General features: G+C 38.9%; 1 protein-coding gene across 1 annotated transcript; it reads right to left on the minus strand.

The window, feature by feature from the left end:
* Nucleotides 1-981: 981 nt before the first annotated feature.
* rtn2b (reticulon 2b) lies at nt 982-11,260 on the minus strand. The gene is made up of 7 exons (XM_022219482.2): nt 10,861-11,260; nt 8,623-8,830; nt 8,292-8,430; nt 6,744-6,813; nt 5,741-5,787; nt 5,471-5,529; nt 982-4,814 (listed from the first exon to the last, which is right to left on the minus strand). The coding sequence occupies exons 1-7, from the start codon at nt 10,871-10,873 to the stop codon at nt 4,712-4,714; spliced, it is 639 nt and encodes a 212-aa protein (XP_022075174.1). The 5' UTR covers nt 10,874-11,260; the 3' UTR covers nt 982-4,711.
* Between the last annotated feature and the right edge of the window lie 1,927 nt (nt 11,261-13,187).

The raw sequence follows: 13,187 nt of genomic DNA on the forward strand, positions 1-13,187 counted from the left end.
CATGGGGGTGTTCAATGACCTTTTTAAAGTAAACACTCTAAGAGATCGAGGCTCTGAGTCACTGCATGGCGAAACAAGAGGAGAAGTCCTTGAAGATATGAGAGAGAGTTTGAATAGATGCGTTGAGGGTTTTTGAGAAGAGAAAAAAGAAATCATCTCAAGGTCACAGTCACATCATTTACTGTGATTCCAACAACAGAGAGAAAAGCAGTTGTTTTATAAGCAGGAACGTTTTGAGCGAGATTCTTTGATGTCTCTGTCTGAAAAGCAGGAGCTGACGTTGTGATGACGCCTTGCTGATGGTGGAAATGTTTGACAGACATCATTTATTTGTTTAGATCAGTCAGGACTCTGGGTTTCTCCGTCCTGTGAAGGGGCGTAGCAGAGACTTTACAAGGGCAGCACCTAGTGGTCACTTGTGTCAGTGCAGCGCCCAGAGGAGTGTATACACGGGTGACAAATTAAAGGAAAAACTAAACCCTTGGTGCCTCCAGTGAGAATGTCCTGCTGTTTGGGGCGCTTTGCTTTCATAGAGGGAAAAATCACTGCAATTCTGCACAAAGTTGTAAGTGATCAGCTTTATCCAAGATGAAACTTGGGGAATAAATGCCAAGGTGCATTTAAGCTGTTGCAGCAGCACATGGTGACCCAATGCCTTAGTACTTTATGTTGGTTTTTCTTTTTCGTTTGTACATGTAACCCTTGACTGGGGACACCCTTAACAGGTCACCAGTCTGTCACAGGGCTATATAGACACAAACAATCACACTCACATTCATACCTACAGAAAATCACCAGAAACACCAATTAACCTCTGCATGTTTTTGGACTGAGGGAGGAAGCCAGAGAACCTGTAGAAAACCCACACATGCACAGAGAAAACATGCAAACTCCATGCAGAAAGATCCCAGGCCAATGCGAACTGAGGATCTTCTCGCTGCAAGGCGACATGTCTATCCACTTCTCCACTGTGCAGCAGTCCTAAAGCATACTGCGGTTAACTGGTTGGTTCTAAATTGTCAGTAGGTGTGAATGTGAACGTGTTTGCTTGTCTCTATATGTACCCTGTGATAGACTGGTGACCTGTCCAGATGTCCCCTCCCTTCATCCTAAGTCAGCTGGGATAGGATTAAGTGGTGTATAGAGAATGGATGGATGGATGTTGGATTACCTGCTGTGACAGGTCATAGGCAACAAATCATGAAAGTAAAGATACTGTATTGGGGTACAAACAATCTCACTTTGCTTTGTAGTAATTTTTTTTTTTAATTGGGGAGCAAACTTACAATAGGAAACAACAATAAAAACAATAAAAACCTCTAGAAATCTGAGTAAACCTAAAACAAAATATAAAAATGACAACTGTAATGGTTGAAGCCCAGCTTTGGCAAGACTATAATAATGTTTTTTATGTTGTTGTGCATTTGGCAGTTGCATTAAGATTAAAAGACGTCTAGAAAAATAAGATAACAGCCAAAAACAGGCAGTAAAACTGATGTTGTGCTGATTGTAATTGTACAAAGTGGCATCAGATGGTACCACAGCAAGCTGTTGCACTGGTGCATCCCTAAATGGTTGAGAGTTGTTTTGTTTGTTTTAAATCCAGCAGATAGTTTTTGTTTTGCATGTCCAAGTTTTGCTGCCTTCCCTGTATGATGAAGGAGGTGAATGGATTTTTGGACGAATGGAAATTTGTTTGTTGCACTGAGAGCATAGAAAATGGACATGTTAAAGAGATAAATCCAGCAGCAAACAGAAATAATACATAGACAGAAGAAGCAGAACTGTCTGAAGATGTAGGTAACCAATGCAACATCACCAGATGCAGGTAAGAAACCATCTTTTATATATATGTAACACTTCAGTTCATTAAGACATGTTAGTATGAGTGCAGCATCATTTTAAGATCTCAAACAGAGGACATTGATCTGACATGCTAACAGGAGGCTAAACAGCTGCACTGAAATAACTTTCTCACAGTTTACTGGCTCAGGTTTAGCAGCTAGTTGTCACAATAAAGGAAAAGTTGCCCACAATTTTTGTCTCTTCATCCTCATGTAACCGTTATTTTCTCCTGTTCCCTTGTTGGTCTTTCAGTTGATGTTACGGTTTGCTAAGAGTAAAAATGTACAGATGGCACACTGCAAGTTAACAAGAGCATCTCTCCATGCCAGATCACAACTGAAGTGTTCTTTCTGAGGTTAAAGGTTCATCGTAAACTCAGTCTATAAGTGTTCTTCAGCGCTGTTGGTAAACGATGAGAACACTTCCTGTTGCACTGCAGTGAAAGTTTGTTTTTGCTTAATGAGGTGCTCTGGGTAATTTTATGGAGATTCGTCGGTTATTTTTGGAAACAACCTTCAACCACATTCTTGAATTGTTTGGCCGATTTGGAAAATGCTGACACGGAGTTGTGCAACCAACAGATCCTCACTGGAAGTATTAAATGACCACAACTGACAAGTATCTCAAAGGGAAAGTTCTTGATGCCATTACTGTAACTTCAGCATGTTGGTATTTCCATGATATTCCTGCCCTGGAGGTGGAATAGGAATGGAATTTAATGTCTTCTTTAAGTGGATATCTTTGTATTTACCAGTGACCTCCACCTCATTGTCAAACTGCCCCTCAAGCTCTTTTCTCTTCATGACCTGTCAGCAGCATGTTGCTTTATCTGCTTGTTTTTGTTTTTTTTTTAAGCGAGACACGTCCTCACCAGATGACTCCCCTGACCCCCTATCTGGCTTTTTGTCTAATGTCTGACAGTAACAGTGAATGTCTTACAAGGAGTATAATAGAGTTGTATTCACTGAAATGTCTTCTGAAGGCAGTTTATGATGTATCTAGTTCACACAGTTATCCAGCTGAGTGGAGGTGCTGTGTTCTTATTAGAATGGTTAATTATGTAGTAAGTTTAGTGAGTTAGAACTAAGAGGAAAAAAAAGAGAGCTAAGAGAAGAAAACTGGGACAAATGGAAGAGCAAATTAATGCAAACACGATGACAAGTTCAAATGTTTCTCTTGTTCTTTTGGCTATACTCGGCAATTTAGAACAATAATAACGGATCACAAACCTAATCTGCTGCTCTACAGAGCAGCTTATCATATTTTAGCTATTTTTTTGTGTGTTTTTCAACCTGCAGCTTTATCGTGTTCAGGCGTAGCAAACAGTCGTTTTCAACTAAAATGTTACAAAAACGTGAAATTCCACACTACCCACGCAGCACCAAACACCAGAGAATCAAAGTTAGCTACAAGCTGGCAAAGCTAATAGAGCATTTAGCAGCTAGAGCCTGATGTTTCTGTGCTGGTGGAGACCAAAAACAGAGCTAAAAATGAGAAACTATTGCACTAACATTGACTAGATAGCCACAAATGAATGTTAATGTCTTCTCTTTCTTACTGGATGTAAAAATAGGCATCTGTTTGCTTAAAAATGTTCCATATTAAATTATAAATTTGGTGATATATCAGTCAGACTGCATATAAAATATGGATGTAGCCTCTGTGTTTGAAGAGTGAAACCAATGCTAAAGTAGTCTCACAGAGCCAGACCTGTCTGTGCTGCATCTCATTATCATCCCGTTATAGGGGGAAAAGCACTTTGGCTTGTATTTCTCTAAACCAGTCACCACTCATATTGGACGTCAGTCGCTAGTTTCATGTCTTCTTCAATACAGCATGATGTTAATTTTGTACATTATGGTCCCGTTTAGAGAAAAATCGACAGTAAAGCAGAGTACTTCAAGGTGTGGCTTCCTTGTGATTGACAGGCTGCTTGAGTCTTCAAAAACCAACTGGAAATGCCACAGTCACTACAACCGCCCTTTATATACAGTCTATACCAGCATTAGTAATCAGCTTGTCACCACTGCTGCCTAGTGGCCAAAAATGTTACTGTAGGTTTAAATTAACGGCTAAACTGTTAAAGCAGAAGCAAAGACTCTTATCTACAAATTAAAAAAATGTGTCTCCAGTCCATTAATCAGTCATAATTCTGGTGGATTGCTGAGGACAATCAAGGTTCCTCTGACTTGTTAAGCGTCATTTTATTGTTACTCTTTGTACTTTTAATCAGCAAACTGCTCTAAGAGCATTATGAAGTCACTGTTTGTTCCTAATTAAATGCGATTAACATGAAGAGCAGAGGACAATGCTCTCATTATTTCTCCTATGAGCCTCATAAAAGTTGTAAGTCGCTGCTGCTTAGAAAGCGTTTCCTTATACTTGAACAGCACTATTAATGCCGATTAATGGAAAATGATGTTCATGTCAGTTTTATTCTAAGCAGCCAACACTGAAGGATGCTAAATAATGAAAGCAGCGATAATGCTTCAGTTTTAGGTGATGAATAATTCTGCAGTTCAACAGGAACACAGTGCTCACTAGTTATGTAAAAATAGACTTGTTATCGAAGAACAAACAGTGATATTCTGCGCCGGCCCTACTTGCAGAAGATGACTGTGTGAACTGGTTATATTAAACACTGCCCACAGAGAGCATCTCAGTAAATAAAATTCCCCCGCCTCTCCTCCAGTGAATGGCAGCTTTGTTTCAGCTGTCAGGATCAATTAAATCTTGCTCCCATAAACAAACATCATGGTGGAGAAATGGAAATGAGCTGCCCCTCCAGCGGCCCCACAGAGGATGTACCATTCCAACATTTTCCAAATCCCAGATCCTGGGCGCTTTCGAACACACGACCGACAAGTTACTTCGACTTGGCTTTCTGTTTGGGGGCGGCAGCAAGTGCAGGCTTAGGGGCAGGTTCAGGGGCCTCAGAGGGTCTCACTGATGCATACAGGCTGAGGCACCTGCAACAGAACGGGGCATCACAGCACACAAAATCATGAAAAAAGAAATATCGTGTCTGGTATTAACCCTCGTGTCGTCCTGCGGGGTCAAAACTGACCTGTTTTAAAATTTGAAAATGTGGAAAGAAAATATATTTTCACAGTGAAACTTCTGATGTTCACATTTTCAACATTTTTGGGAAATCTCGGAACATTTTTTGGTAGAAAAGAAAAAGAAACGTTAAAAAAAAAGTTCCTTAAGAACATTCACATAAAAATCAACCAAAATCAAGCAAAATTTGTGAGATTTTGGTTGATTTTTTTGTGAATGTTCTTAAAGAAAACATTAGAAGTTTTACTGATATAATATATAATAACTGTAGATATTTTTAGGATTTTTTAGGAAGAATTTTACTCATTTTTTTTGGAAATATTTCTGAGAATTTTCTTGCCAAATTTGGGGGATTTTTTTAAAATAAAATTTTTAGTTGAAAATTTTAAGGAATTATTGGAAATTTCTTCCTGAATGTTTTGCAAATTTTCAGAAATTTGGGGATTTTTTTTGCTGAATTTTTGGATTTTTTTCAGACAAAGAAACAATACTTTTTGGTGCCCATAAATGAGGACACCAGGAGGGTTAAGAGTAGTGAACATCACATGAAGAGTAGGTTACTTACATATTTCTGATCTTCTTTACAAAAGCTCTGATCGCTCTGACCAACCGTCTTATCCGCACCTGTCACCAGAATAATAGAGGTCTATGTCTGTATTGTATTGAGCTTCTATATCTCTAGCATCATAAATATAAGCACATATTCTTTACTAAAATATGTTTCTGTTACTTTCTCCAACAAAAGAAATTCTTATGCAGTCACATTCATCACTTTGATAAAACCTTTTTGTTGTTATTTGCATTGTAAAAAAAAAAAAAGTCAAATGAAACTCACCTGTTGCTTTTTGTACAACAGAGGAAAAGAGAAAACAGCAATCACAGCTGCAAAACAAAGAGAAATGATTTATGTTACTTCAGTACGATTGCACAGGTCTGCAGTGGTGGAAGGTAACTAAGTATATTTACTCAGTTACTTTAGTGTGTAGTCAGGCTCACTCGCCACTAAATAATGATTTTTTTCCATCTAAATTTCTGTCATTGTTTCATTTCAGTAAATGTCCAAATGATCCAATATCTGGCCAAAAACTCAAACATTAGAGAAAATGTCCAAAACCAGAATTGAGTTATTTCCTCTTTCTTCTCCCATTAGTAATGTGATGACCCCTAAAACTGATCTGAGGTTTGTTTATATAAAACAGTAATGTGTTTTAAACTAGCTCCAACAGTAACATGCTGCCGACGCGTTGATGCTTCAGTAGAAATAATCTAAAGATGTTCTACATACATAAATATATCAATCAGAGGGGCCAAACCATCACTTTCACGTCAATACTTTAACTACATTTTGCTGCTAATGTGTTTTTTTCCATGCAGGATGAATATTTTCACATTCCTGTATTGCTACTTTTACTGATCTGAACACTTCTTCCTCCACTGCAAGTATGTTTTAATTTCTGAAATACATTCTTCCATCAAGTATATAATTTATAGAACTCATTTCTTAATGCAGCATGTCTATGTGTGAGCAGGGCTTCAGTTCAGGGTGAGTAGTGGGAGACATGATCCATGTGACTTTGAAACAGGAGACTGAGGTTTATGTCTTCTCTCCTGCCAAACCTCGTTTTCTGCCGTGATCACCACCATGTCCAAGTGCTTCTGGTTCCCTCAACCTAACCACGCTTTAACCGCTGAGGTGGCAGATGATGAAACAGTCGTGAGTCATCGTTGGAAGAAGACAGTGTCAGCCTGACAGCCTGTTCTGTTGTTGGAGTGTAAGGAAACACAGTCGAAGGAAATCAGCGACTTGAGTAAGTGTGAGGCGTAAATGTGCAACTCACCAGCTATCACCAGAGTCAGCCCGTTGATCTGGACGCCGACGTAGGTCAGCAGATACAAGAGCACGGCAAACTGAGAGAGGGAACACAGGAAAGGTTGAATTATGAGTGTCACAAATGCCTGTATGTAGCTGGAAGGAGCTGATTATACTGCTGAGCCCTCTGGAAGTCATCATACCACTATGTAGGGGAAACAAGTATGGGATACCACATTAATATTCCTCATGGCTTCACTCAGACATACCAAACTAATCCAAGGAGAGAGCCACAGCAGAGGCATGGAGAGAGTGAAAATCACTGTTGCACTGGAAAAAATGTCCCTCTCAAAACAAGAAAAAAAAACTTATTTGAGGGAACTTTTACCTTGAAATAAGTGAAAAGATCTGTCAATAGAACAAGTGAAAAATGGCTTGGTAAGATTTCTTGAAATAAGATATGATATTTAGAATATTGAGATCTTAAAATTAGCAGGGCAAACTTATTTTTAGTTTTATTTTACCAGGATTGTCAAGCTTAGGTATCTTCATTTGTGTTGTCCTCATTTACGGCACCAAAAAATATTGTTTCTTTGTCTGAAAAAAAATGTAAAAAGTCAGCAAAAAATTCCCCAAATTTATAAAAAATTTGCAAAATCTTCAGGAAGAAAATTCCTTAAAAAGTTTCCCTTAAAAGTTTTATTTTTTTAAAAAAATCCCAAATTTCGCAAGAAATAAAAATTAAAAAAATGTAAAAATCAAAAAAATTGTAAATATTTTTTAAAAAATGAATAAAAATCTTCCTAAAAATACCTAAAGTGATTCCATATATGTCAGTAAAAGTTCTAATATTTTCTTTAAGAACATTTGGGGGAAAAAATCGACCAAAATTCAACAGATTTCGCTTGATTTTGGCTGATTTTTTTCCGAATGTTCTTAAAGAAACATTTTTTTTAAACATTTCTTTTTTCCACCAAAATATGGTCAAAAATTTGCCCAAAAAATTTGAAAATGTGGAAGTTTTCACTGTGAAAATATGTATATTTTTCCCCATTTTCAAACTTTAAACCGGGTCAATTTGACCTGTAGGACGACACAAGGGTTAAACTTATTTTGATTTTTCTTGTAAAATTCAACTCAAAACAAGATAATTTCAATATTGTTTGACTTAGCAAGATATTTAAGATGCATTGTCTTAAAACAAGTCCCTCCATCTTGCTGAAATGTCTCTTGTTAAGCAAATTGATCTTAAATCAGTTGGGATGAGACATTTTGACAAAAAATAAGACAAACAGACTTGGTAAGATTTTGAGTTTTTGCAGTGGGGTTGCTGAATGAAACCAAACAAAAGTTCTAGGTTGATTTAAAATTCCATGAAGTCGCTCGTTCTCATAAAAACATGGACCTACAGTAAATATATGACAACAGGGAATGTTGTGCATTTTTATGTCGGCTGTTGCACCATTCAGAACTCCCACACATTAGTAGTTACCAGTGGTTTCTGGGCGTGATAGGAGCAACATATGGGCTTTATGAATAAGTTCATGTGCATTTATTATATATGTGTCATTAATACCTTAATAGAGTCGACCAAGCTGTCGATGAAAAGAAGCCGTTTGATCTCTGTGACGGCGAACGCGATGAGCAGCACCACCTCCTCTACCACCATCACCGTCTCCTTATCCGTCAGAGAGCTGTCATAATCCAGATACGACCTGCAGAGTCACACACACGACTTGAAGCGCACAAGAACACACTGAAATGCTCAAATCAGCTCCTCCAGTGCCTAAAAGAGCAGCATCCTTTTATGCTTTGACCCATAGAGAGCAGTGCAGCAGCACTTTTCTGCCACAGAAGACCCAATGAGGGCTTGGAAAAACCAATAATGTCTGCACTGACGGACTCACTGAAAGGGGTGGACGCCGGGGTTCCAGCGCAGCAGCTCCAGCAGTTTGTAGTAAAGACGGAGGGGGAAAGTGAGGCACATGATGCCCAGAAGGATGTGGGAGAGCACGGTGATGGCACTGAGCTGGAAGAGGCTGGCAAGACCGATCACCAGGCCCGTGAACACCACACCGGTCTTCCTCAAGTTCCGCCAATACACCAGATCCACAACTGCAAAGCAAAGCTGAATGAATAAGCCACTGAGAGAGGCTGTGGTACAAATGATAAGTTTGTACCTACGTTCACTCAGGCCTTGAATGAGTGTTTTAACCCTCGTGTCATCCTGTGGGACAAAATTGACCCGTTTTAAAGTTTGAAAATGTGGGGGGGAAAAAATCTATTGTTACAGTAAAACTTCTGATGTCCACATTTTCAACATTTTTTGGGAAATCTTTGAATTTTGGTTGATATTAAAAGTTTTATTGATGTATATGTAATCATTTTAGATATTTTTAGGATTTTTTAAAAAAAAGATTTTTACTCATTTTTTGAAAATATTTACAAGAATTTTCTTGCCACATTTGTTTTTTTTAAATAAAACTTTTAAGGGAAACTTTTAAGGAATTATTGGAATTTTATTCCTGAAGATTTTGCAGCTTTTTCAGAAATTTGGGGAATTTTTTCGCTGAATTTTGGATTTTTTTCAGACAAGGACACAATATGTTTTGATGCCCGTAAATGAGGACAACAGGAGGGTTAATGTGTAATCCAGCACAGGTTTAGGATTTTAATACTGCCACTTGAAAACTGCTTGTTGTAACACAACAGAAGGGTGAAAAGAAGTTAATTAAATTGCAGCAGAGATGAAACTGACAGCGTGAAGTGACAGGAAAGTACAGGAGGGCAGAGGAGAAGCACTATTTTCATCTCTCCTGGGTTTCATCCAAACACGTGGAATAAACAAAACAGCCTAGAAGAGCTTTCTCATAAAGTCTGGCCACCTTTGTCACCATTGTTGAAGTCAGCCCCACAAATGTGACACATTATGCAGCAGCCTATTTAAAAATGCTCCTTTGAGTTTTAAATTTAATTTGTACAAACAGAGATAATGTGAGTTGGTCTGACGCGTGTCCCCTTTTCTCTTTGGTAATTTCCCTACAGACAAATGAACTCTTAGCTGTTGTGTTTTGTTTCAGAGCTGTTAAAAGAGGCTTTGTTTTCCCAGGGTTTCATTTAGGTTTTCTAAAATCCTGTGAAAGTGACACCGTCATCAATCTAACAACCCAGATCAGGTTCTTCTTTATTACAAACAAACCTGCAGCCGCTGACAGAAACGCGACACACTCGACTCTGTCTGTACCAGAACGCTACAGCTGGATATAGTTTTAGTCATAATAGAGGCAAAGTGTACATAATATTAGTCCTTTAAAACAGCGAGGAAGAGGCTTAGGAAAAAGCAACAAAGAAAAATATCAGGAACTAAGCTCATTATTTTGTGGAAGAAGGATCAAAACAACACAGACAGAAAGTCCTCTTTAAATCACAGAAACCCGAGCATCTATTTTCTTGTCAAAAAGAAGATATTAGACAAAAATGAATGTCTCTTAATGCTTTTAATATTATATATTCATAGTATTGGATTAATTATCAGAACACTCGCGGAGCGTCCTTATTCCAGGATTAATATCTGATTAAAACAAGCAGTTGGGAATCTTACATCTAAATATTTATATCCAGAGACACAGAAACAACACAAACAGCAGAGTATTGCATTTACACAAACACAACAACTAGCTGGTTTTCATAATCAGGTTTGTGCGGGAAGCTGGCGAGGCAGAACCAGACACTCATACTTCTGCTGTCCCACCAGTGAAGTAATTTTCCAACCATAACCTAACTCTGATTCTAACGCTGATAACAGAAGCAACCTGTCAACACAAATAAAACAGCCCTGACAGGAAAACGCTTATTAACCTTCTCTTGTGGGACAGTTTGAACCTTTAAGAATGAAGCAAACAAACAACATTCAGTCATCAAACAGGTCTCATTTAGCTGAGTCTCATTCTGCCCATCTGTCCACCAAATGAAAGACATGCAGGACTCAGTGTTTGACTTGCCATCCTGTCTGCATTCACATCTGCCCAGCAGAGGAGAAAACAACCAATTCTCTCTTTCTCCTCCACCTGACAGCTAGACTCGGACCAGCTCCCCCATCTGCTCTGATTCGCTTTACTTAAAGCTGTCAGTATTTATTTCCTTACGTTTGGTGGCCATTTCAGCGGCGGTCCTGCTTGCTCCCCTCTCTTCCTTCCACTGTTGGCTTGCACTCCAGGCTTTTTTTGGCCACCCCAGCTCTGTCAGCAATATAAGGCCTGGCTGGCCTAATTTTATCCTGTATTGGATACCTCCCCTGCTTGGATTCACATACACACACAGACACTCAAATTGGGAACCTGAGACATCAGTATGTACATGTCCCTCAGCTTTCAGAGACTCTCATGCTTCCTCCAGCAGTTGGTGTCCAACCTGCAGGCAGAGGATTCACATGCAGCCACATTAGCAGGCCTTTAATGTAAAATTCATCAGCAATCAGGACTGATAATGAAACTCAGTATGATGCTCCCTGCAGCAGCTGCAGACCAGCGAATGAATTTCTAATAAAGCTTGACTAATAGCTGGGAAACACAGCCTACTCTGATAGAACACTGAGGTGCTTCACTTATCACATTTTAAATGCAAGCAAAAAACATGGGAATTTTTCAGTGTAATGTTGACCATCTCAAAATGACCTAGCTTTTCATTTCAGCTCTTTACAGATGTCTCAAAAGACACAGTTAGACGAAATCGTGAAGCCAAACACAGCTCACACCCTCAAAATAAAGCTAAGCTAAGCTAGGCTGTGCTGAGCTAAGCTATCAATGGTCTCCAGGGGAAAATTCATTTATTCAATCATCCCAGGTAGGTTGAGTAACTAGATATATATAGCAAACATCTGTAGATATACTGTAAATATAAAGGTAGATACAAGCTCAGCATGTAAAAGTTACTGAGCTGTTATCGGCCTTTGGGTTAATCCACACCTTTGTTCGATGTGGCTTTAAAGACAATGATTAAACAGGTCCCTTGAACAATGGCTATAAAAGTTCACCTTATAATGCAGCTTTGTTCAAATGACACGATGCCACAGACGTTGAGAGAAAGACGAGAACGGGGACCATGTGTCACCATGCAAGTCCAGAATTGTCCTATACAACTCATCCATCTGCAAAATGGCGAGCATTAGAAACTGTTGATGAAGTTGTTTGTGTGCACAACTAGAGAAAATCTGCTCAAACTGCGGGAAATCACTTGAAGGATGCTGGTTGGTGATATTATTGCCCCCAGCAATCTCACTGTTTTATGAGCAACACACCATACTATGACGTTTTTACAGTGATGGTTCTACTATGAAACCAGTTTGACATGTTCAGGCGTTCTTTGTGTGGAAACTCAGAGATTTCAGGGATCAGAAGGTGTTTTTTTTTTTTTTTAAACTTTCTTTGTTAACTTTCTGGACTTCCGGTAAGCTGTGTTCCTATTGGCTGTCCAGGAGGCTGCTTGGTGTTATCAGGAACACCTGAGCAGCTCAGTGTCTTCCTGCTTTATGTCTGCAGTCAAACATTTCCTCTGCTTCTCTTCACCACTGAACTGGGTTTGGTTTTGTTGCTTTAGTTTGTTCTTTAGGTGTTGGCTTGCAGCTTCCAGCAGTAAAATTGTCTTTAATATGTTTCTTAGTGAGTTTTTGGGCTTTGTACTGAATAGTTGTCTTGGTAAATGTGGTTCTTTAGCCACAGTTAGCACATGGTGCTAATGTGTGCAGTGATTAGTGGATTTGGTGCAGCTGAGTTGTCTTTATCTTGGCTGTAGTGAGTCTTTAGAGGTTTTTGGTCAGACACATTCTGTATTGTTGTTTATGAACCAACGCTGGTTGTCCAGAAGGTAAGAGTTCCTGTCCTGATTCTCTGTTTAAAGAGGTTCTCTGGTAGGCTTCAGGAGACTTTAGTGTTTGGGTTGTGCTAGTTTGGTTTTTGTACGGTTTCATTTGGATGACTATCTTGAGGCCCCTTCATGTGGTTTAGTTAGGTTTTCTGTAACAGTTCTACAAGGCAACCTGCAGCAGAAGAGACTTTGAGAGTTTTTAAGAAGTTCTGGAGACCAGACTTTGGAGCAGCAGAAACATTTGTCAGCAGTTTGAGCAGGAGAAGGTGAGCTTCAGAGTAGAAATGAGAAGGAACATTCAGATATCGTGCTCCCACGGAAGATCCGCCACTGGGCACAAGGCCATGCAAATGTTGGAAACACTGACTTGTGATTTCTTGTGTTTGACCTCATTCTCCATATGCCTACTGTAATTTCTGATGTATTTGTTTTTTTCATGAAATCCACTCTGTTGTAGAGATGCCATGTGTTTGAACAGCAAACACTTATTTCCCTATGGTGGAAAGAATTAACTGAATTTGATAAAATTTTACATGCTGCTTAATTTTTATAATTTTGTATTTGAAAATATAATATTAGGAATAAAATATTGTATATATGTGTGTAATGT

The sequence above is a fragment of the Acanthochromis polyacanthus genome, chromosome 17 (genome assembly GCF_021347895.1).
Source record: "Acanthochromis polyacanthus isolate Apoly-LR-REF ecotype Palm Island chromosome 17, KAUST_Apoly_ChrSc, whole genome shotgun sequence".
Taxonomy (NCBI): domain Eukaryota; kingdom Metazoa; phylum Chordata; class Actinopteri; family Pomacentridae; genus Acanthochromis; species Acanthochromis polyacanthus.